The sequence below is a fragment of the Haemaphysalis longicornis genome, unplaced genomic scaffold (assembly GCF_048455015.1).
Source record: "Haemaphysalis longicornis isolate Haplotype H1 unplaced genomic scaffold, Haemaphysalis longicornis Haplotype H1 scaffold_4, whole genome shotgun sequence".
Classification (NCBI taxonomy): domain Eukaryota; kingdom Metazoa; phylum Arthropoda; class Arachnida; order Ixodida; family Ixodidae; genus Haemaphysalis; species Haemaphysalis longicornis.
This window is the reverse complement of record NW_027526361.1, coordinates 125,605,567-125,628,039: the sequence shown is the minus strand read 5'-3', so window position 1 is coordinate 125,628,039 and position 22,473 is coordinate 125,605,567. Positions and strand designations below refer to the sequence as shown.

General features: G+C 44.3%; 1 protein-coding gene across 1 annotated transcript in view; it reads left to right on the top strand.

Annotated features, from left to right (window-relative positions):
* Window positions 1-755: 755 nt before the first annotated feature.
* Window positions 756-22,473, top strand: part of LOC144179368 (uncharacterized) — a 139,881-nt gene continuing 118,163 nt past the window's right edge. The window contains exon 1 of the mRNA XM_077707696.1: window positions 756-898. Coding sequence (XP_077563822.1) covers window positions 847-898 — 52 coding nt within the window. The 5' untranslated portion in view covers window positions 756-846. The remainder of the gene's footprint in view (window positions 899-22,473) is intronic.

The following is a 22,473-nucleotide window of genomic DNA, read 5'->3' as shown; positions in this document are numbered from 1 at the left end:
AGAATAAAAACAAATACAAGTAGTATTTTTCTTTCTGATTGATAAAAGTAATAAAAGCCGCATGAAACACTGCAGATTCGTTTCTGATTTGTGTGTCAAATAGGAATGGAACGCCGTAACTTTACTGAAAGAACTATTATCAAATTTTTCTTTAGTCCCCGTTGTGCGCCGAGCGCGAATAAAATTTGCTTTGCCAGAGCGAGCTTAATATGTGTTCTACAGATTGCAGGACTTGGCTTTATGACTACATAATAGCTAATAGCAAGTGTAATGCTTCATTTTTTATCACCTATGATTACCTGACATCTTGGTAGTTACTGTTTTGTTTTGTAGACCAATGTCGAGTAATTTAATTTCAGAAATTTTTTTACCGTAGGTTTTTTTTTTTTCATCTCTTCAACATACAAGCTTCCTCTAAGCTGCTTCAAGTATATTATCCTCAGTCTTTGCCACCGACACAGGCGCCGCTGATAGTACGAGCAGTTTGAGCAGCAAAGCAATAAAATCGCTCATACCGGCTTTGATTAATTTTTCAGGCAATTGTTCCCCTCTATACACGCATCCAATATCCCGCTTACGATCGACGCAGGGTCCCCAGCGAATATCGGGTGTGCCGGGCGAGAATCACCCAGGGGCCGCGTTCGTGGCTGGCCGCGGTTTCCCGTCGCGGCCTGCAGGCGGCGCCGCCGTACGGTTCCCCTGTTCACTGGGCATGTTTTGGGATCTCGATTTTTTTCACTCTCGCTCAACTCGGGGCCCCGCAGCCGGCGGCTAAAGCCACGCGCTGCGAGTCAATGCGCTCCTTCGCTGGTGCGTGGACGTGCTCGTTGTGTTACGCCGGATCGGATGGATTCCGGGATGTTCCTCACTCTCCTGACGCTCGCCCTTCTCGCGAAAGGTAGGCGGCACGAGCCACACGCGCGCACGGTGCTCGGTTCACCCGCTGCTGCCGTTGTTCCCTTCTGCCTTTCACCTTTATTTTCAACCACCAGTGACGCTCGCTCGATAGGTGAGAGATTCCTGAGGAGAAGGTGGCCTGTTTCAAATCTGCGATATTTGAGGCGATATTGTGTTACCAGTACTATACACATTGACCGATGAAAGGCATTCAGTGCTATGGAACGCATGACCTCAACTGCATCAAAGAATATCGAGTTGACTGTTTCTTCATCTTTGTTATCTATGCCTGAAAATTTATTTATTGTCCTTACGAATATGCAAGCTCAAAGCATTGCTGACAGAAGTATGAACGCGACATTTTAACTTGAAGCGCTGCCCTAAATTATTTGAGAAACTTTCATCTGCAAAATTAATCATAAACTGTGATAAAATTAAGCGTGCAGATGTTTATTAAGATTAGCTATTACGTTTGTTGTAATACTCACTCATGAACTTCTGGTTTCCAACTTACACTAGAAATAAAAACCAAGTTATAGAGCTGTTCTTGACAGATAAAGCATTAAAATACACGTAATTTGCGCCAATGCCTGTAAACTCTAACGAGTGTTATTCTGGCGCTCAAAATATAGTGGAGTCCGGTATTGAACAAATTGAAATATCCTATCCTCTCGTGGCCGCTTTCCATTGAGGGAGTGTAAGCGGCAATAATATCACCAATGCAGTCGTCGTAAAGAGGGGGGACTGCTAAAACATTTTAGGTCTAAATTATTCGGTTTATGGCACTGATGCCACAACTGAGCTATGAGGCGCGCCGTAGTCGAGAGCTGCGGGTTAATTTTCACGGCCTCGGGATCTTTAAGGAGTTCCAAAGTTTCGACACAAGGACGTGTTCGCTCTTCGCCTACATCCAAAAAGCGGCCACCGCGGTTGGGTTCGAACCCGCGTCCTTAAGCACAGCAGCACAAGGCCTTAGCCAATAAGCCACCGCGGTAGGTTTGTTAGAAATTAAGGTGAGCCGTGGTTCCTCAGATAGGGGAAGGTAGGGAGAGAAACAGTGTGCCTGACGACCATCAAACAATGACCCTGATCCTATTACTGATAGATGTTTTCTCACAATTATTCACGTTGTAAGGGATATGTTCAAACCTTGCTTCCCGTGACAAAAAAAAAAAAACAAGCTTTGTTGCTCGTGACAATTTGAGATTCACAAAATGCTTGGCAAAGCGTCCGGTAGCTCGAAGCTAAACTGCTAAAGAGACAACGCAGTCCTGCCCCCTTCCAGCAATGCAACTCAAAGTAATGAAAAAAAAAACGAACGATCACGTCAAAAATTTTATCAAAATTCACCTAAGTCAAAATTTTTTTAGCTGCGCTTCACCTTCCGCAAAAAAACAAAAACAAAGAAAGCCTGAAGCGAGACGGCACGAAGCCAGCGCACTTTGAAAAAACTTTATCGTTCTTATGCTTGGAGCGCAAGAAGCAGTTTCAAAGCTCCAGTTTGTTTGTACTCGAACAAAAGAAAATATGAAAAAGGCGCGTTCGCGAGCCTCGGGTGCTGTTTTACGCTATCCGCAGCGCTGCACATGTGTCTTGAATAACACGCTTTGTCTTCAAGCCTGATGTTTACCGTCCTAGTTGATGTCAAACAAATTCCCCCAGCAGACAAGACAACGCGAGATCGGCGTATATGACCGGATATAGGACGCTGTAAACCTTTAGACAACATTTTTTTAAACGCACGCGTAAACACTGTGTTGGTAAACGTAGAGGGGCTGGATGAGAACTATTGAGAATGGTTTCAGAATAGCGCGACTAGAGAACGTTCTGAAACCACGAGCATCAATTGTTTTAGAGGCCAATGAACGTGGGGTCCACGTCTGGCTAATAATTGATAAGTGTAGCGAGCTATTGCTGCAATATTAAGAAAAAGCCGAGGAAATGGACACGTAGGGAAGTTTTTTGAAAAGCACGTCGAAAGAAATAAGAAAGAAGTGCTTGCGGTCATAAAATATACAACTCACAGGCCGAAGTGCCCGACTTGCTGTTTGCAGTTTATGTCTTAGTTTGTAGACCTGAATTTAAGTATGCCCGACAAGCGTAGGTTTGCGAAAATCATGACTGGGGTCATTGCGACCTATATCCGCTTCTGCATTAAAACATATTTGAAATAAATATAAGAAAGAGTCCTTAAACCTTCGTATCCCTACCATGTGGACGTAGCCTTATAGCTTTGGTACTGCAGATATAGAAATTACTAAGGCGTTTAGAAATGTCAATAAAGTTATAGGGCTGTCGATCCGGAGCGATTGTTATGAGGGTTCTCAACATGCGATAACAAGGTTCTGAATATTCCGGCCACAATAACTGCAGATAAGATCAACGCAAAGATTCTCCGAAACTCTGAATAACTCTGGTGAAGTGAGGAGTTTTGCCCAACGCTTTGTGGCCTTTTAGCACGTTTTTCTGATAGAAAGCGATTAGGTTTTTTAGCACTTTTTCAGGCGATGACAACGGGAAATGTGGTCGCGAAAAAAAGAGGTGTAAAGCAAGTTCTAAAATTATCGCTGAAATATGTGGTAAAACGCAATAAAAACTAATGCTCCTCATGAATTGCCTGGCTTCTATAATTTTAAAGACGATAGCCTTTCTTGGGCTACTTAAACCCTGAAATTTTGGTATGTCTGTATGTCTGTCTGTCTGTCCGTCTGTCTGCTCATACTTGTAATGATCATACTTGTCAATATTGTTGAAGAACAACAAGTCATTACGCATATATAAGACAACAAATTAATACAGAAGTGATATTTGCAGTGTTCCTTTATAACAAATCGTACATGTTTGATTTTGGCGAGATTAAATACTTCATCAACTGAAGAAAAAAATATCACTCCACCGTCGCCTGCTGTCGCCCGAACCATATAGTTTCTGGCGGCATTTAAAGAAATCAAGGGGCAAGAGTTACGAAAGGTTCCACTAGATAGGTTCCATGTTCTGCTTGGAACGCAAGTGGACTAGGGAAACGCGGTTCTATAAACGTTGAAGAAGGGCGCCTCGATTCACGCGCGTCTTCACCGTACGGCAGCGTTGGCATCGAGACACCCGGTTTGGAGCCGTGGAACGCGGGAAATTTAAAATGATTTAAGCAAACCTTTCGCGTCTTTACCTTGGGAGGAGCGCGACGCAAGAGGAACAACATGAGAGGTGAGCGGGAAAGCGAAGGGAGGCATTTACTTGGCAAAAGTAGATAAAAACTATCGTCTTTTGACGACATTTGCAACGAAAGGAGCAGATACGCGGCCAAATTTTTAGGTGTGTGTTATTCACAATTTTAGAAATGATCCGCATTTTGACATTTCTTTTAAGATAATATACTGCTTTGTAACCAATGTCAATTATTGAACCACTATAATCCTGCTACTTTATGATATTCCTTATAGCAATTACAACTACACACTAACGGTCAGTATATATTTAATAATTCAGTCATTTCCAACTGCAGTTGATTTTATATACGGATTTATATACGGAACATGAATGCAGTCAATGCCCTGAACTACCTTCCCCTTTTACTGCGGTCGTGTTTTTGACTCTCCTGCTACAGCTCGTCGGCAGTACTGCGATGCATTGCAGAGATATTCTATCTGAATATCAAGTGCACAGAGATATTCTATCTTTCAGTGCACATCAGTGCGCATATCAGTGCGCATATATCAGTGCGCGCGCTATCATAGCGATATTTTTCTGTGGACCAGAAACCGTAGAAAGCCATCCCGCATATTTACAGTATACGCACGATTTATGATAAAGGATGCTGCTAGGTCACATAGGCAAACTAGAAAAGCCTGCCGTAATATTTCTACACCGAATGCACGAACTGAGACCGCGTGGAGCCAAGGGTCCAACAATCTCTTCTTATGTCCATTTTTAGCAAGTCGCGGCTGATGAAAAGGTGAGTCTATCGCCGCGTGTCTCCATTAGTCTATGCTTCCAGCCGCGCTTTATTGTAGGCAGCAATGTCATGTCGTTAGTGTAAGCTGATACCAAATCCTGCGGAGGAAAACTGGCGGACAACCAGAGGTGCCTGTTCCTGCAGATTCTGGGATAATGGTAATAAATGGTGAACACCCGAACAATTTCTCGACTTTACCGGGCAGTGTAACGGGAACATATAGAACTGCAATTCAATATTTCCATAACCTGAACTAGCGCGACATTTGCGAAACACACTTTATCTTTGTTCGTTTCGCAGATGGTGGCCAAGCAGAACATTTTTAAGATATAAATCAATAGGATGGACAATTCGAGCACAGGTTTAATCACTTGGTTCCTCGCAAAAACGTTCCCTAGGATTAGGGACTCGAAATAAAGCTAAAACGTCTTGCTATTCGGGTGTCATGTCAGTCTGAACAAACAAAAAAAGACAACGTCGTACAACGGCGCATCCGCATCTCGTAGTGTTTGCTAAAAAATAACTAATTTTCGGAGAATACCTGCACCGGTGTTAAATATTGCACCTGCACTGATAAAATCAAGACTTCAAAACACATACGTTTCAGTCTTGTCGCTTCGAAAATGGAGGGACTTGGAAATAATTAATGTGCCGCTACACGATTTCAAAATTCTACTTAAGTAACGCTATATTTTTGAAACTCTGTGCTCTTGGTTGCTTTCAACAAGTACAGAATACGTGGTGACTGCCACTTTTATAGAAAAACATAAAAAAGTGGTTCGGAGTACAAATACTGTTTGTCAAAAGTAACCGTGCCAATTATTTATACAGCGTGGTAGCCAACAAATATGGGTTGCAAGTAACATGCTGCTTAAGATCGTACCTGATGGTGCAAAAGCTCCTCGTGCGGGAGAACTTCTTCGATAGTCATTGTTGATTGCAATATCTAACCTATGACGTCAAACTCCCACGAACAAATTCATGTCCCATAAGGGTTCCTTTGCGCGCACTGAAACAAACTGGATAAACGTTTTGTAATAATCAAAATTTCTATCACTATCGCAAGGTTCCTCAAAACAATTTAGCCAATTTGTTCTTCTAAGGGAACTTGTAGCCCCCTCGGCATTTATTCAAAATATAATGCTATTTAGCAGTACTACTTGAAACCTACATTCAGAGCTAATGCTATCCGTTTCATAAGATGAGGGTAATGGGTTTCTCGTAATTCGTCGAATAACTGCAAATTGGAGAGTCATTCGGTCTTTTGTTGAAACCTTTCGCCCATCAAAAATTCCCCATTTGCTGAAAAAGGTCACAGAAATATCAGCGAAATCATTATTACATGGCACAGCTCAAAAATTATCTGTATATTTTTTTTCATTCGCCCACCACAATGGGAGGCTTTATTTCCAACTTAGTCAGTTCCAAAAACGGCCGCCAGATAACCTTTATAAGGATGCGAAATTCAAAATAGTAAGCCATCCGGGATATAAGTAATAACGAGAGGTGCCGTAAGAGATGGTGCTTCGCTAATGTGTGCCTCAACAAACCGTTACGCGGCCGAAAAAAAAATGTGATGTTGAGCTGCGCAAATAGTTGGGACTGCGATTACATTCGCGGACATAGTTTCACAAGAAGAAACTACGAGAGGGCGGTAAAAATACTGAGGCATTGAGGTAAAGATGAAGGTATAGCTCGGAAAGAATCGCCTTTAGATCTATTATCCTCCTATACAAATCAGTTATCACATCTTTGCAGTGCGAATGTGGGTTCTTATTACAAGGCAACATATCTTCAAACACGTGTAGGAACGTCTTCAGATTCTGTCACAGGTTTTAAATTCCTGCCTGACGCCAAGCGGAGGCTTCGTCTACTAAGGGCATGCTCTACACAAAAAAAAATAATTATTGTTGTATTTCTTTTGTAACCCAGGGCTAACGCCACCGCAGTTTTACTTCTTGGGATATCTGTGTTCTTTGTCGCATTCTTACTTGTCCTCCGTTTGCGGCACCTTCACAAAATGAAGTTCCAAAGAAAATGTCTCGAGCGTAATTTCTTTGCCATTTGTCATACATTCTGGGCGCAAGAGCAATCTTTATTTTTTCACGCATTGCTAACTATTGTTTTGTGGGCGAAGCTGTTTATGGCTGGCATTCCATGCATTTTCGTTCTGGGTATGAAAAAAATTTGCCCTCGGGCCAGTCTTGTGCCTCACAAGAGGAAGAGTCATTCCCTCCATTTCCATGGAAAACGAACGCCGCTGCGTGTGTGCATTGGCACGCCGTCGCCAACAAAATGGCTCGGCGTTCAAACACGTCTTTAACTTAAAGCCTATACTTTTAGTGACCTAAATATGCATTTAGAGTAGATTATTTACCAACAGGTGCCATTTCTAAGATGAGTAAGCACTGAGGTAGATAATAAGAGCTTCTCAAAGATTTGCCGCTGTGCGACGCACCTCGGCCATTTGTAAGATGGCATCGAACTCTTAACGGCGTTCCAAGCGCTTGCTTCTAAAGTATGCTCCGGTTCTTCGGGGCAGCAGTTTCCGTCATGGTCGGCGTTCCTCATGGTCGGCGTCCTTACAGCTTGCGTGGCTATACTACGCCTCCTCGAGACGGTCGTCCCTTCGCCGAGAAACTTGCCGTTCGCTAATTTGAATTCCACTTCGCTTCGGCTGTATCAGATTCACAGCACGGACTCAAACGTTGCTCGTCATGTTGCTTCTAATTTCATCGGTCATGTTAAACGCACATTTATTTAATCAGGTATTTCTTCATGAAGAGCCCAGCCTTGATACGTTAATGAATGCCCCTTTTAGCACTATTCTGCACTACAGTGGTTAAAAAGGACTACAGCGCACACATCACAGCAGTTATATGCGAAACATTTGTTCATACAGCTTTGCATGTCGAGAAAATTCCTTCTTTGAGCATCGAATCGCTTGCTACGAAAGACATATGAGGGGGGGGTTGAGTCTCGGAGGGCTGGGCTTATTAGTGACGTTGAGGGGCCTCGGTGGAGCCTTAGTAGTGGCAATATATTAAAAAAAACTAGCCTTACGTTTTAATATGAATCGGTTCTGCATTTAGGAATATATACATTGGTTTCTCTCGTGCATACGTCCTAGCGATGGTAACTCTGTGTCAGAAATCACGAAAGATCATCGATAATGTGCAACGTCACTCCAATAATGTAACGTCGGTGTAATATGTAAGCCGACTTAAACGCTAATTTAATCAAGTCAGTAGCACACTGAGAAAATGAAAGAAAGAAGGGAAGACTCGCCGAATACTTTCCACCTCTAACGTGGGCCGCAGTGCTTTCATGGCGCGCGATTGTCTGATTCTGACAAAAATCCACAGGATAGTGTTGAGGTTCGTGCAATTTTGACAGGCCTCATATGGTGTAAATTAAAAGCAGCACAATTTTGCACCGATCTGGCGCGTACAAAAAAGGCTACCGGAAAACAACATAAGGGACATAAAGATGAATTGTAGAATAGGGGGCAAACACCGAGAATGGTTTTTCAAGTTGCAATGACAATAATCAAGTTTTAGACTGCTGTTCGCAAATTCTGGCTGCTTTAAAACAGCCTTAAAACAGCGTTAAGTGCAGTCCATGGATGCGTCGTTATGGGGCACAGCGTTACTTCACTACGGACTTCTGTGAAAGATTTTACAACATTGTATAGGCGGTTACGAACTTGCAGTTTCTTGCCAGCCGTCATAGATTATGAGAAAGCATTTGACTCGGTCGAAACCTCCGCAGTCATTCAGGCATTGCGTAACCAGGTGTAGATGAGCATTATGTAAGAATACTAAAGGATATCTACAACGTGTACCGCTACCATCATCCTCCAGAATGAGAGCAGTAAATATCGTATAAGGAAGGACGTCAGGCAAGGAGACACAATCTCTCCAATGTTATTCACAGCCTGTTTACAAGAAGTATTCAGAACGTTGGATTGGGAACAGGTGGGGGTAAGGGTTAATGGAGAATACCTGAGTAACGTCAGATTTGCTGATGACGTTGCCTTGCTTACTAACTCGGTGGACTAATTGCTAGGCATGCTTTCCGCACCAAACAAACAAAGTAGACCCGTGTGCCCGAAAATAATATGCAGAAAACCAAAGTAATGATCAATAACCTCGGGACAGCACAGCGGTTTGAGATAGGTGGCGTTAACTCGTTAATTCTAAATAGAACGGAACCAAAACATTATTCGAATTAAGCGGAATTCGAATTAGCGGGCAGGTGGTAGAATGAACGGATATCGCGCCACACTGCGCGACAAAGAAGCCACCTCTGAACTCGCTAGCGAGAATTAGACGCTACTAAACATTTGTGGCAAGTTATTTCATAAATAATAGGGTGTTCTAGTCGACCGTTTCTCACGGTCCGCTCTGCTCGGATAGGAGGCGGGAGCGCCATTGGGCATGCGGGACACGCTTGGCTGCGAACGGCATTGACTCCAGTTCCGCTGAGCGGGCCGCCGGCAGCACCGGAGCGGACCTTCGAAAACGGTCAGCTAAAACTCTCCAATCTTTCGTATATAACAATGGCATGCGCCGGAGAACTGGCGCCGGTGGCGCCCTTTCAAGAAGCGAAATAAGCCGTTGCAGTGCGTAGCGCGCACGACACGCTGTTGTCTTTGTAAAGTAATCTACACTGTCCAAGGTTGAGAAGTTTCGCTTGGACCTTGAAGGGCCGTGCTGCGCAAGTGCGAGGAGCATTGCATTGGATTGGATTGGATTGGCCTAAATTGGGTTGTATTGGTTTACATTGGAAATCCAATCCAATTGGAGTACGGGTGTCTAGAGAATTGGTTCTGCACATTCGCCGGTCTGCGCATTCCAGTGGAGTGACGTCATAGCCGCGTCAGACGCACTGGAACCGGCGCATGCGCAGCAGTGCGCCTCCGTTGCGAAGCAGCCAAGTCTGACGGTGCGGCGGAGCCGCTCGATAGCTGTTTCGCGTGGCTACTGCACAGCTGTGCTCCGCCTGTGCGAGGAGCAGTGACTGGACCGGTCTGGATTGGACTGGACCTGACTGGACTGGATTGAACTGGACTGGACTGACTAGGATGAACTGGACTGGACTGGACTGGACTGGAATGGAATGAACTGGAATGAAATGAACTGGAATGAACTGGATTTGATTGGATTGGACCGGACTGGACTGGACTGGACTGTACTGTACTGAACTGAACTGCATTGTATAGAATTGGATTGGATTGGAAATCGTTTTAGCAGCAGAGGGCATGATAATCAGCTAATTCCTAGACAACCAGGACACCTATGAACAGCCAACTGAACCTTAGCTCAGACTAAGTATATTCTGGCGTAGCCGAGCTAAGCCACTGCTATTTTTTCTGTTTCGTTGTTTTGCCTCTTGTAAATTTTGTTTGGCTTGGATTAGTAACACATTGTAATCACCCTGGGCCGACTTCTGTTGCGAGGAGCGATGGAAATGAGGGGATCGTAGTTTGAATTGACCGTTCTGGATACCGACGCGTTCCACTTATCGGGACTTTTTCTTATTTGAAATATGCTGGGCTGTGCCGGGACCAGGGCATAAGTTCAAAATAATCGGAACTTCAAATTAACTGAGTTCCAATTAACGAGCTTTTACTGTATAACGTATGAGCAGATCTGACCGATTTTGTAGTATCCGGATTCTCTTGAGGGCCAGCGTACCGTCGACACAATTTTGTTTAGTTTTTATTCTTGCACAAAAAAACAAATAAAAAAAAACTTCCGTTGCATGCCCCCGCGCGAGGGACACGAGTAAATGCAGAGCATTGGGGGTGGTCACGTGGCGTAGGTTGTGGTAGTTGACGGTGGTAGTTGTAGTTGTTGTCGTAGGGGTTGGGTAGTTGCGTTGCGAGACGAGAGAGAGAGAGAGAGAGAGAGAGAGACGAGAGACGTAAGTAGGTAACGTGTTATTTATTGCCATCGTTTGCACCCCACCCTCTCTGCGGGGCAATCGGTTGGACCTTTATTGTTATTCTTTTCTTTCTTTTCTTTTTTTCTTATTATCCCTCTCGGGAGGGCAGTGCGCCATCGTCGAAGTTCATAAGCGATGGAAGCAACACCTTCAACCAGTACCGCGACGCGAGCCGACGTCAGCGTTGCAGTACCAGTTCAAGACATCGTGCCAGACAAGGCGGCGAGACGGCGTGCTGCCGACGCCGAACTTCGTGCACGAGAAGCCGCGGCCAAACGTCAACGTCGGGCCGCGGATCCTCCGCTCGGGCAACGAGTGTATTCGTAGCGCGCGCAGTAGAGGGAGAGGAGGTAGCACCTGCTGCAGCAACGCCTCTTTCAGCGCCGGAGCACGCGCATGCGCGCCCGCACCTGTTGTTGAGAGCGGGGAGGAGCGATGGGGGGGGGGGGGGGAGCGCACGTGCTGGCTGGCTGCTGACGCCGAGTTACGGACGCATAACATCGTGAGTTAAAGAAATGCTTTGCATTTAAAAAACAACTAACAAACCGTAGGGAACGCGCTGTACGGCCGTTCAATGAAGCGTTGGCAGTTCGCCACTGAAGTTTTAACGACAATAGTCTATCTTGGGCTACTTAAACCCAGACATTTTTGTCTGTCTCTCTGTCTGTCTGTCCGTCTGTCTGTCTGTAACTCGATTCAGCCACCCGGCCAAAGTAAAATGCTTACTGCGCAATCGCCTTATATACTCACAGCCAAATGTAAACGTCTAAACCCGGGTTATACGTTCATACTTGTCAACTTTGTTGAACAAGAACAAGGCATCACGCAAATATAAGACAGCAAATTAGTACACAAGGGACATTTGCAATGTTCCGTTATTAAACAATTCCTTGATGCTTGGTTTTTTGATAGCAAATGATATTCTACATCTACTGCAGAACAACACGTACCGCCTGCTGTTGCCCGCGCCACCTCCGGGCAGAATATGAGAAATCACGCGGCAACAACAAAGAAAACTTCCACTAGCTAGGTTTCACGCTCTGCTTGGAACGCACGTGGAGCACAGCAACGCGGTTCTATAAAACTTGAAGTCGGCTGCCTCGATTCACGCGCGTCTCCGCCGTACTGCAGCGCTGGCATCGAGGAGCCCTGCCTGTAGCAGTGGAACGCGGTAAATTCAAATCGCCTTGAGCAAACCTTTAGTGTGTTTACTTTGGGATAAGCGCGACGGAACAGGAACAGCATGAGAAGTAACGGGGAAAGCGAAGGGGGGCATTTCCTTGGCAAATGTCTTCAAAGACTATCGTCTTATGACGACATTTGCAACGAAAGGAGCAGATACGCGGCCATTTTTTTAATAGCGTGGCTGGGCATTGTTTTCATATAATAGATAAGTGTATCTTTAGACTACGGTCTTGAGATACAAAACTTCGACTGAGGTTGCCTGGCATATCCGCCTAACGATGTATACGGAAAACTTGTCACGTGAATTGCAAACAGCACGACCTACATTACAGCCAACGCACGAAAAACGGTTTATAATACCCTGGCCGAAATAAAAGAAAACCTGATCATATCGATGCATATTTTTCTGAAAGCTCATATTTTATTCGTGTGGTTGTGTTTTTGATATGTATTTATTTTTTAATTGGGGGATTATTGCAGCTTGGCGTGGAAGTAAAACCCCAAGTTCACGAACTTTCTTTATCGAACACAATTACGTTCTCAAGCTAGCGAACATAACCTCGGATTGTCAACAACACACTACATCGAAGAAATGGCTTCTAAAGCTGACAGGCATTTGCGCGCGAGGAAAGCAACGACCTTCGTAGGGCAATTTACGTTCGGCCTCACACTCCTATTTACGTATCGGACCGAGAGTCCGATGAAGCCCTAAATGGTTATACAGGAATACCTTTTGACGTTAGTCCGCCGATGTAAGCAGAATATTTGAGGCTTCTAATGCTAACGTGATCTCCATATCTAATAAGGGTCGAAGCTCGGGCGTACTGGTATACCATGACGGGAAAACAGCTAAAAAAACAAAGACACGTAAGAAAGAGGGACGCCGCTGTGTATGTGCCGTTCTTGCTCTTACTATTTCGTCTTTTCGTGCAGTTTTCCAGAAATCTCAATATCGCTTTGGTACCCTGGACTGAAAGTACGAAAGGTGCTGTTATGGCTGTGACAACCAATAGAGACTTAATTGACGTACTTCAGCCTGACCATAACTTATCATTTCTCTTCTCTGGCTTGTTCCTTTTCTATAGCCCTTTATATACGCCTACAATCGTGTACGGACCAGATTGCGAAACGTTATTCATTATTGTAATCTTAATGCCGGAATATCTTGTTCAAAACGTCTCAGTTTACCGGCGTGTGACGTTTTCCTTTACCACCTAGAGCTTTTTGTAATACGACCCATAACGTACACAACGAAAATGTGTTAATACAACTGCGGAAAAGGGTTTTTAAATTCTGCTTTATTTATCTTATCGCCACCAGCGACATCACTTCCATCATTGTCAACAGCATCATGCACAACCCCAACGACAATAACAACTTTGTGTCCGCTCACCCTCTCCGAAACACTTCAAATTGCTTATTGAGTGAAAAGGTGCGTAATGATTGGGAGGTAGTGACTGAACACTCCTCCATTGTGATGAGGGTATTCTCGCGCTTTTTGGCTATTTTTCGGGGCTAGATGCACAGATGCGATGCCTGCCACAGCGTCGTACACTGGGAGCAGGGTAGAACATTACTGAACAAATGCCTAAAGAGAACCACAAACTTTCAGAAAAACTCAAAGCTCGCGAGGGCTTTGTAAAGATGCTTTGTTTTTAAAAATAAAGTTTAAGGAACCGTACGCTTAGCCTCCGGTTAGGCCTCCGGTCAGCCTCAGGTTAGGTTAACTTGTAGGTGCTTTTAACGAATACAAAAAAGAGAATACAAAGCGACCACATCACACGCAATAAAAAAACTGGAATAAAGGGTCAGTATTAAAACAACAAATGCCAGGAGTTTTGAATAGAATTACAAAGAAAAATAAAAAATAACAAAAAAGGGTGACAAGAGAAGAGTGGAGTAAAAGTAGAAAACGCGAGAAAAATAACAGCCATAAACGCTCATTTTAAACCAAGGCTGGATGTCGGAAATAAATTAATATAACACGTCTATTCCGAGCGCAAAAATGAAGACTAAACTGAAGAGACTAGGATGTTAAAGGGTGTGCTGGTAGAGTAAACCTAAAGTATGAAACACGCAAAGCAGCCGCACTTTAAAAGTTGGGACAGCATGAATTATACTCTGCTGAAACGTACTGTCTCCAACTTTACGAATCTTGTAAATAGACGTGGCCTCAGAAATAAGTGGCAATTACCCACAGAAGAAAGGCCGCAGCATATTACACAAGTATTTTTTCCATGTGAAGCTACTGAACGGCGTGAACCGGAGGCTAGATGAGGCTGTTAAAACTGAAAGAACCGTTTAACCTGTAGAAATGAAGAAACATGAAAGCTGCTGCAGCAATTCCATTCGGTAATTTCGTTTCCTTCACCCTAAGTGTTTTAGAATTGCACCCCGAATATGAATATTTTGGTCTTCAACATCAACAACAGCTCTATGGGAACGAGATATATCAGCGGGAAATCAAAGGCCGTTCTTCTTTTGCGAACTTCACAACGGTTAGTGAAAATCTGCACGTGTCCTTCAAAGTTTCAAGATGTCTATCCTTAGCCTTTGTTCTGATCAGTGCCCTTTACCTCCTGTTGGGAGGAGCTACTGACCCATATTGCCGTGTTATTATTTGGGCCAGGGTATCTCATCCCTGCCGCAGTACCAAATACCTGTTTTCTCAGTTGTACTTCATAAAATTGGCTCTTATTATTTTGAGAATACATAAGCACGGGTTATGACGTCTGCGCTCCTTGCTATTTGAACGATTTTTTTTGTCATCGAACCGCACCCTCAGGACGAAGCAAAATTCATAAAAGTGTAACCTTGAAACTAAGTGTAATTTTTAGGACATCATGTTTATAAATTAGCGGATGCATTTTCTATGTCCACAACGGTTTTAACCTGCTAGCGTTTTTTAACTTCAACTCCGTTTTTTTCTAGTTTCTGTCGCTGGCTGTGTTTCAAATTGACGCGGGTAATTCTCAAAACTATACCGCGGTCTTTGAGCGACTGGCTCTGTCTCGATCTCATCTAAACTTTGGGTTTTTAGTGTCAGGGGTGCACTTAGATAAAAGAGTAGTCGCATATCTGTGGGCATGAACGCAGGGCAAATGTTTTTTTTTTTTAAATACGTGCAGCCGATGCCTGACAATAAAAGGTACTTTATCGTCGTTTTTATGGCAAGCGCCTTTTCTTAAAGTAAAATTTTCTCCGCATTGCGACACAACCTCGGATATTTCTCGTAATGTCAATCACCAGTACACTTCGTTCAGTGGGAATTCAATAGTACTCAAATTGGAAACCGAAGGGCAAAATCTGTAAGACAATTGCTTTGCCTCACGAGCCCACCTACAAATCGAGAGAGCAACAGTTTTCATTTTCGTAGTTGATTGCAAGCTTTCCGCTAATTGTTGCACAAAAACAAAGCGCGCAAGGAAGCGGTGTATTTTTTTGAAATATCCGTCCTCCGATTTAGGCAGAGTGAAAGGCATTTAAATAAAAAAAGCAACGGGAAATTGGGATAAGGCAGGCGGCGCAAACACCGCCTGCCTAAGTCGCCTCGGGCAACGAAAGGCAGGGCTGGAAGACAGCACACTCTGATTTCTCTGCTGCTGTTAGTCAGAACGTTACTTCTTCAAGTTGCTGCCTTTACTCCCAAAATCAATTTCAACTTAACAAAGCCACAGTCAGATATTTTGTCGCTGTTATTGCTTCCCGCCACCACCGCTTCCGGTCGAGCTCTTATTCACCCCGCAGTTCGCCGTCCACTTTCACGCACTTTCATATCAGGCTAAGACGAGCTTTTCTTAGAACGTCCGCAAATTTCAAGCGAACGGGGCAAAGATAAAGGAACGTCAACCACAGGAGAAATACCTTGGGGCGGTCGGTTCTGGAATTTGTGAACTATGCTAAAGTTATAATTTGGGAGCTCTTTACATGAACGCCTTCGAAAAGCAGAGCGGCACTTTTACGTTAACGCGTCGTTGAAGCCGCCATCTGTTCCTCTAGACGAGAGCAGTGTCAAACGTAAGTACTCCGTTCTTTTCTTTGCGCCCCTTCTTTTCGAAGCAAACCTTTGATACTTTTGTCCAGAGGTTTCTCCGCGGATCCGGAAATTCACCGTTTGACCTCACCCCCCCTGTGACACGCCCCTCAAAGCGCATAGCGCGATTCGGCAGGCCCGCTTTAGGCGTTGCTCACAATGCCCCATTTTCAGTCGTTCTGCTTAACTGATCAGCTGAGCGGAGCGAGGTTGCGGGCGCTCAGCTGATCGGCAGCCGACTACCCCGCCACCTCCCACGCATGCGCCGCTGGGTCGTCTAGGGCTATGTGACTCATCTTAGCCCGGCGAAGAGGAACACCACGTTCACCGCGAACGAAAGCGTGGCCGGGCCTCTCTCTGTGAGCGTTGCACGGGACCGAACGGCGTTGAGCCGTGGTCGGCACCCCCACTACATCAGAGGTTAACTAAGCCAAACCAAGACTCAAACAGACTAAGCAAAGCGTTTGCTTTGCATATCCAAGGTTAGCTGAGCTACTTCGGCGCCATTTTTATGCTCGTACACCGGCTTTTCCGGAAGTGTGCTCACGCAAGAGCTGTGATAATTTTTACACGATGTCAGAATCGTTATTCTCAAAGTATTACCGCAGAAAAGGAGCACCATCATTTATTCCAAGCAACGTGGGAACACTGCACCAGTGTACAATTTATGGTTCTGCCAGAGAATGAAATGCAACGTGTGTTATAACGCTCTATCATTGCGGTGGTTTGAATATGAAAAAGGCAGTTTGATTAATACTGTTGCGTTATATCCCTCTGCAAATTTAAGAGACGATCATTTAGACCATAACAAGTTCATGTTCTGTGGAGTTTACTCCAAATATATTATGAACCCCTTTCATGACTATACGCTAATCATCCCGAATAAACTTGATAACTGAAGGTACAGTAAAGTCCGCTTATATCGAGCAGCGCGGGGATTGTAAAATAGTTCGATATAGCAAAAATTCGATAGAGAAAATGAAGCAAAAAAACTTACATGAGCGCAGTCTTGCCGATGGAGTCACGAGCTAACGCTGAGCTCTCACCACCATGCAGTTCGCTATTGATGCGACACTTTTTAGAAAAAAAATACTTTTTTGGGGCGGAAGAACTGTGTGAGTGTAGCCTGCTTCTTGGAGCGCAACGCGTTGCTGGTGACTGCTTGCTCCACGGTGTATGAACAGTCCACAAGCACGACAAAGCTGCCCTCCATGGCACTGCAGTATCGCCGTTACAGGGCTACGGCAGCGACGGCTTCGCTTGAGCTTGGACGTGGTACGGAGTCTTCGGCATGTTCGACAGAGCGCAGACAAGCATGGATACAAACTAATAACGGCGAACCCAGCGAAGCGAGCAAGTGCGGGCAGCGAGTGACGCGGACTTGAAGATCGGTGACACACCGCAGCCCGCAGCGCCTAATGTGGCGCTTTCGGTGCCAATGGCTTGCATGGGTTGTGCTGGTCCACTCTACCGAGGCTGGTTTGGACGCGCTCGAGCTCACGCGGGAGTTGCAAGCGACACCCGCGCAACCGCTGCACGCCGATGTATTGCGGGAAAGCCTTCCGCGTCTTTAAGGAGAGCGAAAAATTCGACGCGGAACAGTTCGGTATATCCATTGTGAGCCAAATCGAGTTTAATATCAAAAGTTTAATATGCATGTGATTTTTACCGGAATTATACAAGGGTTCGACATAGGCAATAATTCGATATATACGTGTTCGATACAAGGCAATAATTCGATATATACGTGTTCGATACAAGCGGGCTTCACTGCATACTTAGACAAAATGACATTAGGCTAGGCACTCGTTGAGGCAGTTTGCGTTGACCAGCAATATTTGGAGAAAAAATTACCCTTTTTCAGCAATAGTAAATTCTTAGTAACGGGTCATTTCACAACCACGTGGGCCATGTAGTTATCTGCGAATCAGCTACAAATGCAATTCCAGGTTTGGAAAATAAATTAAGCACAACTGCCCATTTTCACGAAATATAAGTTACGAGAATGAAGTCGTCGGAGAAAAAAATACATTCCTTATAAACATTCCCACTATCTAGTTGTATTAAACATGTTACAGATGCACCAGTCCTCCGAATACGCAGTGCGTCATTTTATATAAAAAAAATGTGCTTGATTCCTCTTTCATAGAAATCCATAAAACACGAAAGTCAGATGTGCCTTCACAGAATCATTTGAATGTGTATTCTACATCGATATGAACATGCACATTGCTTATATGGCATCTTCAGACTTATCAACACTAGACACTGGATTGCACGCGCCAGAGCACTGCGTAAACCCGAATGAAACCACACGCGCTTGCAAACAATGCGAACGAAACCGAACGGGTTACCAGCGAATCGTTTGGTGAACGCACGGTTCGCTGCAGCGACAGAGCTTTATTTGCGGGGCTGTCTTGCGGGTGTGCTTCGCCAGCGACAATCTGCTGGCGCGTCGCTTTCGCAAATGTGCGGCCATTGCATCCCTGCTCCGTGGAGTGTACGGCAGACGATTGCGTTGTGACGAGGTCAGCTGGCGCCAACTGTCTGCGCTCATTGTAGTCGGGATGCACTACTTCTCTTCACCTCTCTTACACGGTAGCACTATCGAAATAAAGAAGGTTATCGGAAAGATATATGGCACTTTCATACATCTGTCTGCGCTTCAGCTTGTAGCGGAGTCGGTAAATCCCCCGACACCTACCGTTGCGGCGATCGAGCACCAAGCTCTAATTCTGGCACAGCCGCATTTTTCTGGGGATGTCATTTCCGTGACGGATATGACGTAAGTCAGGCCTTGGTGGATCCCGGCATAAAACACTTTCGTCTTGAAAAATAATCCGCTTTTTATCTGTACCTTTTTCCGACACGCAGCGGTAAAGAGTAGGTAAACCAAAGTCCCTTTTACTTAATGAACAAGATGGTCGAAGCAAGATTGTTTCTGTGCGTGAATATATGTAAGCGGACATTTGTGATTTATTCATTGAATTCGATTTATTTATAAATTCAAGTAGCAGTGGGGAAAAAAAGTCCGAAATCCTTGAAAGGGTTTACACCGTGTCGGATTAGTGCAATCGGATAGACGCCGGTTAATAGCTTGAGGGACCCAAGTTATCTTCCAACACGCAAAGCGTTTTTCTTTCTTGTTTTATCATCATTATCATCTGCCCTCACAATTTTGTAAGGTTGGCTTTCCTGCTGTGCATTCCGGTGAAGACCCCGCAGTTAGTCAAACCAAGCAAGCATCGCTTTGAAATTCTGAAAACAGGGACAGTGTTAAATGTTACTCAGCTGAGGTAAAAAGTTACTGGATGACGTGATGTATCACCTTAGAAAAAAGCCCATTTCGCCGTTGATAGCAAAAGTGAACCTAGAACACCGAACAAGATAGGCTGTTATCAAGGCATTGTAGCCCAAACGCACTTAAGTGGCGCACGTTGAGCAATTTTGTGAAATAAATTGTCGGAAACTTTGGCAGGCACAAACAAATTGCTCATTTGGAAAGGTTTACAAAAAAAAAATGCAAAGCTCGAGCATAGATCTGCAGTGGAGGCACACGGATAAAATGACGGCAGCATCTTCTGTGGCTGCCACGGCCTGAGCCGTAATTTTGTCTTTGTTTACGCAATGCTGACACAATCGCTTATATCGCGGTAGATCTTCGTTCTTGCTGTCTGGAATACGCTGTATCCAACAAGAACCCAACAGGTATTCTATTCTCGCTATTTCAGCCCCTTAGACCCTGTACCAGGAATGCCGCACTTTTATTTAAGATTTGCGTGCCTGAAATCTACTAAAGTGACACGATTAAAAAATGGCAATTATTAATACATAACATTATAATCCTGCTAAACTTAAATAAAATTCATGGAAGTAACCAGCCGCGCAAGCATCGCTGTTCACAGAAATTGCCTGTGATGAGATCACGATGTTCTTGTTTTATTTTCGGCTTCTAAAGACAAGCTTTCTATGCCTTACTTATGGTGCTGATGAGCGAGCAAAACGCACTGCAGGAAATACATATTCGCACAGTGGGTTTCTCAAAATAGTGATGATGATGATAAGCAAAGGCCCTCGAGCGCCTAAAAATGCTTGCCGTGCTCGCAATCCAACCTGGGAACCTCGCATGATGGAGCCGACGTCTATCAAGTTGCACCATTCCGATGCAGTCGAAGCGGCTTTGCGATTTAACCACCTTTCTCTTGAGAAAGGACCTTCGTTTTCTTAATCTCGGAAGTTAGTTATATGAGCTCCAAGTGGTAAAAATGTGGCTTTAAGACACAATCTCTCGCTGTTCAAATACCTCCATGAGTAATACAGTGCCCCTGTGTTATTCCAATGCTCACACAGTGTACGTGTACAAACGGACCCTATTTAGAGCATAATAACGATTGAGTCCAGTCACTGTGTGCGTAAATGAGCTATCCTAACAACAAAGCAACAGCACCACCTTTATCACCGCCATTTTTTGCAGAAACAAGAGCTAAGCCATTTACCTTGAATTGATTAGTTGAACAACACAAAACGATACGATAAAAGGGCTGAACGCACAAAACTAACGAGAGAGGACAGCGCTTGTGCAGTGTATTTACTCTTCATCTCCTATATTTACGCAGTTCAAACAATGGGTCCCGAACCAAATGACCCAGTTCCTTTTTCTGCTGCCTTTGTTGGTTTGTTCGACGAACTCCGTAGTAAACTACCAGCCGCTCGGTTTGTGTGTTTACTGCTTTCCTTTGTGAACTTTTTTGCGCTGTCCAGGTAGTCAATCCAATTGCATTGTCATGCTCGTATTTGACGTAACCGGTTATATTCCAAGTCATGGTGAGTGTTTTTTGGGGCAAGCCAAGAGCAAGAACAGTGTTGTTTACGTTTGGCTGTACAAGAAAGAACCGCACATTGTTCGAATTTTCCCAAACCCATCTTTTAAAGCGCACGTCATTCCGTATGTGTGCCTAGGATAATTTTATTGTAAGTTAATCGAAGCGGTTTGGGCGGATGCATTAGAATAAGATTTTCTGCTAACCGATATATGCTTCTGAGTTAACTTATTGGTACACTCGTTGAGTGTTATGTGCACCTATTGGTTTTCAGCTTGGTAGTTTAATTTTGCGAAGGCGTCGCTTATATGAAACGGTGAAGCCAGAATGTTTTATTACAATTCACAGCTTAAAGGCTGGTTTTTGGTATTGAAGACGCATGTTCTGAAATTTGCTCGGTATTTTTGTACTAATGTAGCCATCGCTTCCCGAATTTCAGAGCGTGGGAATGAGGTGGCGTTAAAGGAACTTGAATATTACCCAATGCCTAATATATTTTAAAACAAATGGTAGATTGCTTGTAAAATTTTCGTGATTTTAAAATATTCATGACCTGCACGACCCTGAAGACCTGCAAAGAACAGCACTTGCCGGGTTTAAAGTACTGTTAATTAAGGGTCCTTTGCGTCGTTTGGCAGGTATTTCGCGTACCTGCCAAATAATATCGGCTGCCACTTACCGGTAAAGGCTTCTAAAAACGTTGGCATGCTTATCCACATGATCATTTTGAGACTATTGAAGACAACTGTTGGCGTGCTGGTTATAAGCTAACTGCTTTATCACAGATGATAGAGCACAAAAATTATATAAACACCTGACTTTTCATGGGTGGAGATGTAAGTTTTTTACGAACTCTTGGATGGCATGAAAAAACAAGTTTTTTTCACATATTAAAATTTAGGAAAGATAAATCCGCACACATCTATAAAAAAACTCCCCCTAGTCCTTAAAGCAAAAGCCTTAGACCTCTCATCAATTGCAAAAAGCGACCGTATACTTGCGGGTGACTGCGCGATTGACACGAAATTCCGGCCACCGCAAAACCAAGATATGTAAACAAAATACAGGTGTAAACGCATTTGTGCTGTAATGGGATTTCCACACGAATCGCTAGAGCTACGGGCAAGTGTGGCACCGTGTACCGTGCCGTGGTAGTGTATATCGTGCCAGGTACCGTGCTAGGACAGAACAAGAAGTATCCGGATGATTGCCGCAATGCGTGTGGCCGTGACGGCCCCGCAAACACGACGCCGCAGTGAAGTCTTAGATAATCGCTTGCTATTGCCATTGAAGCACTTAAGGGGTTTAAGTGCCGAAGGAATTTTTCTGTTAACGCTCAAAATAATATCAGTGTTAAATGCTGCGCCACACAACTCCACAGCAGAGCTTGCGCTCCCTATATCGGCGCAGGATTTTACGTCAAGCCATATTTTTCAGAAAGCGCTTCACTCACTGCAGATTCGTTGCATGACAGTAACGTTACCTGGAGAAGGTTTGTTTTGAACTGTTATAGTTTTTGGAAAAAAAGTGGCCACGTATCTGCTCCTTTCGTTGCAAATGTTGACGGAAGACGATAGTCTACTGGTGCCCCTGCCGTGTAAATGCCTCCCTTCTCTTTCCCACTCACCTCTCTTGCT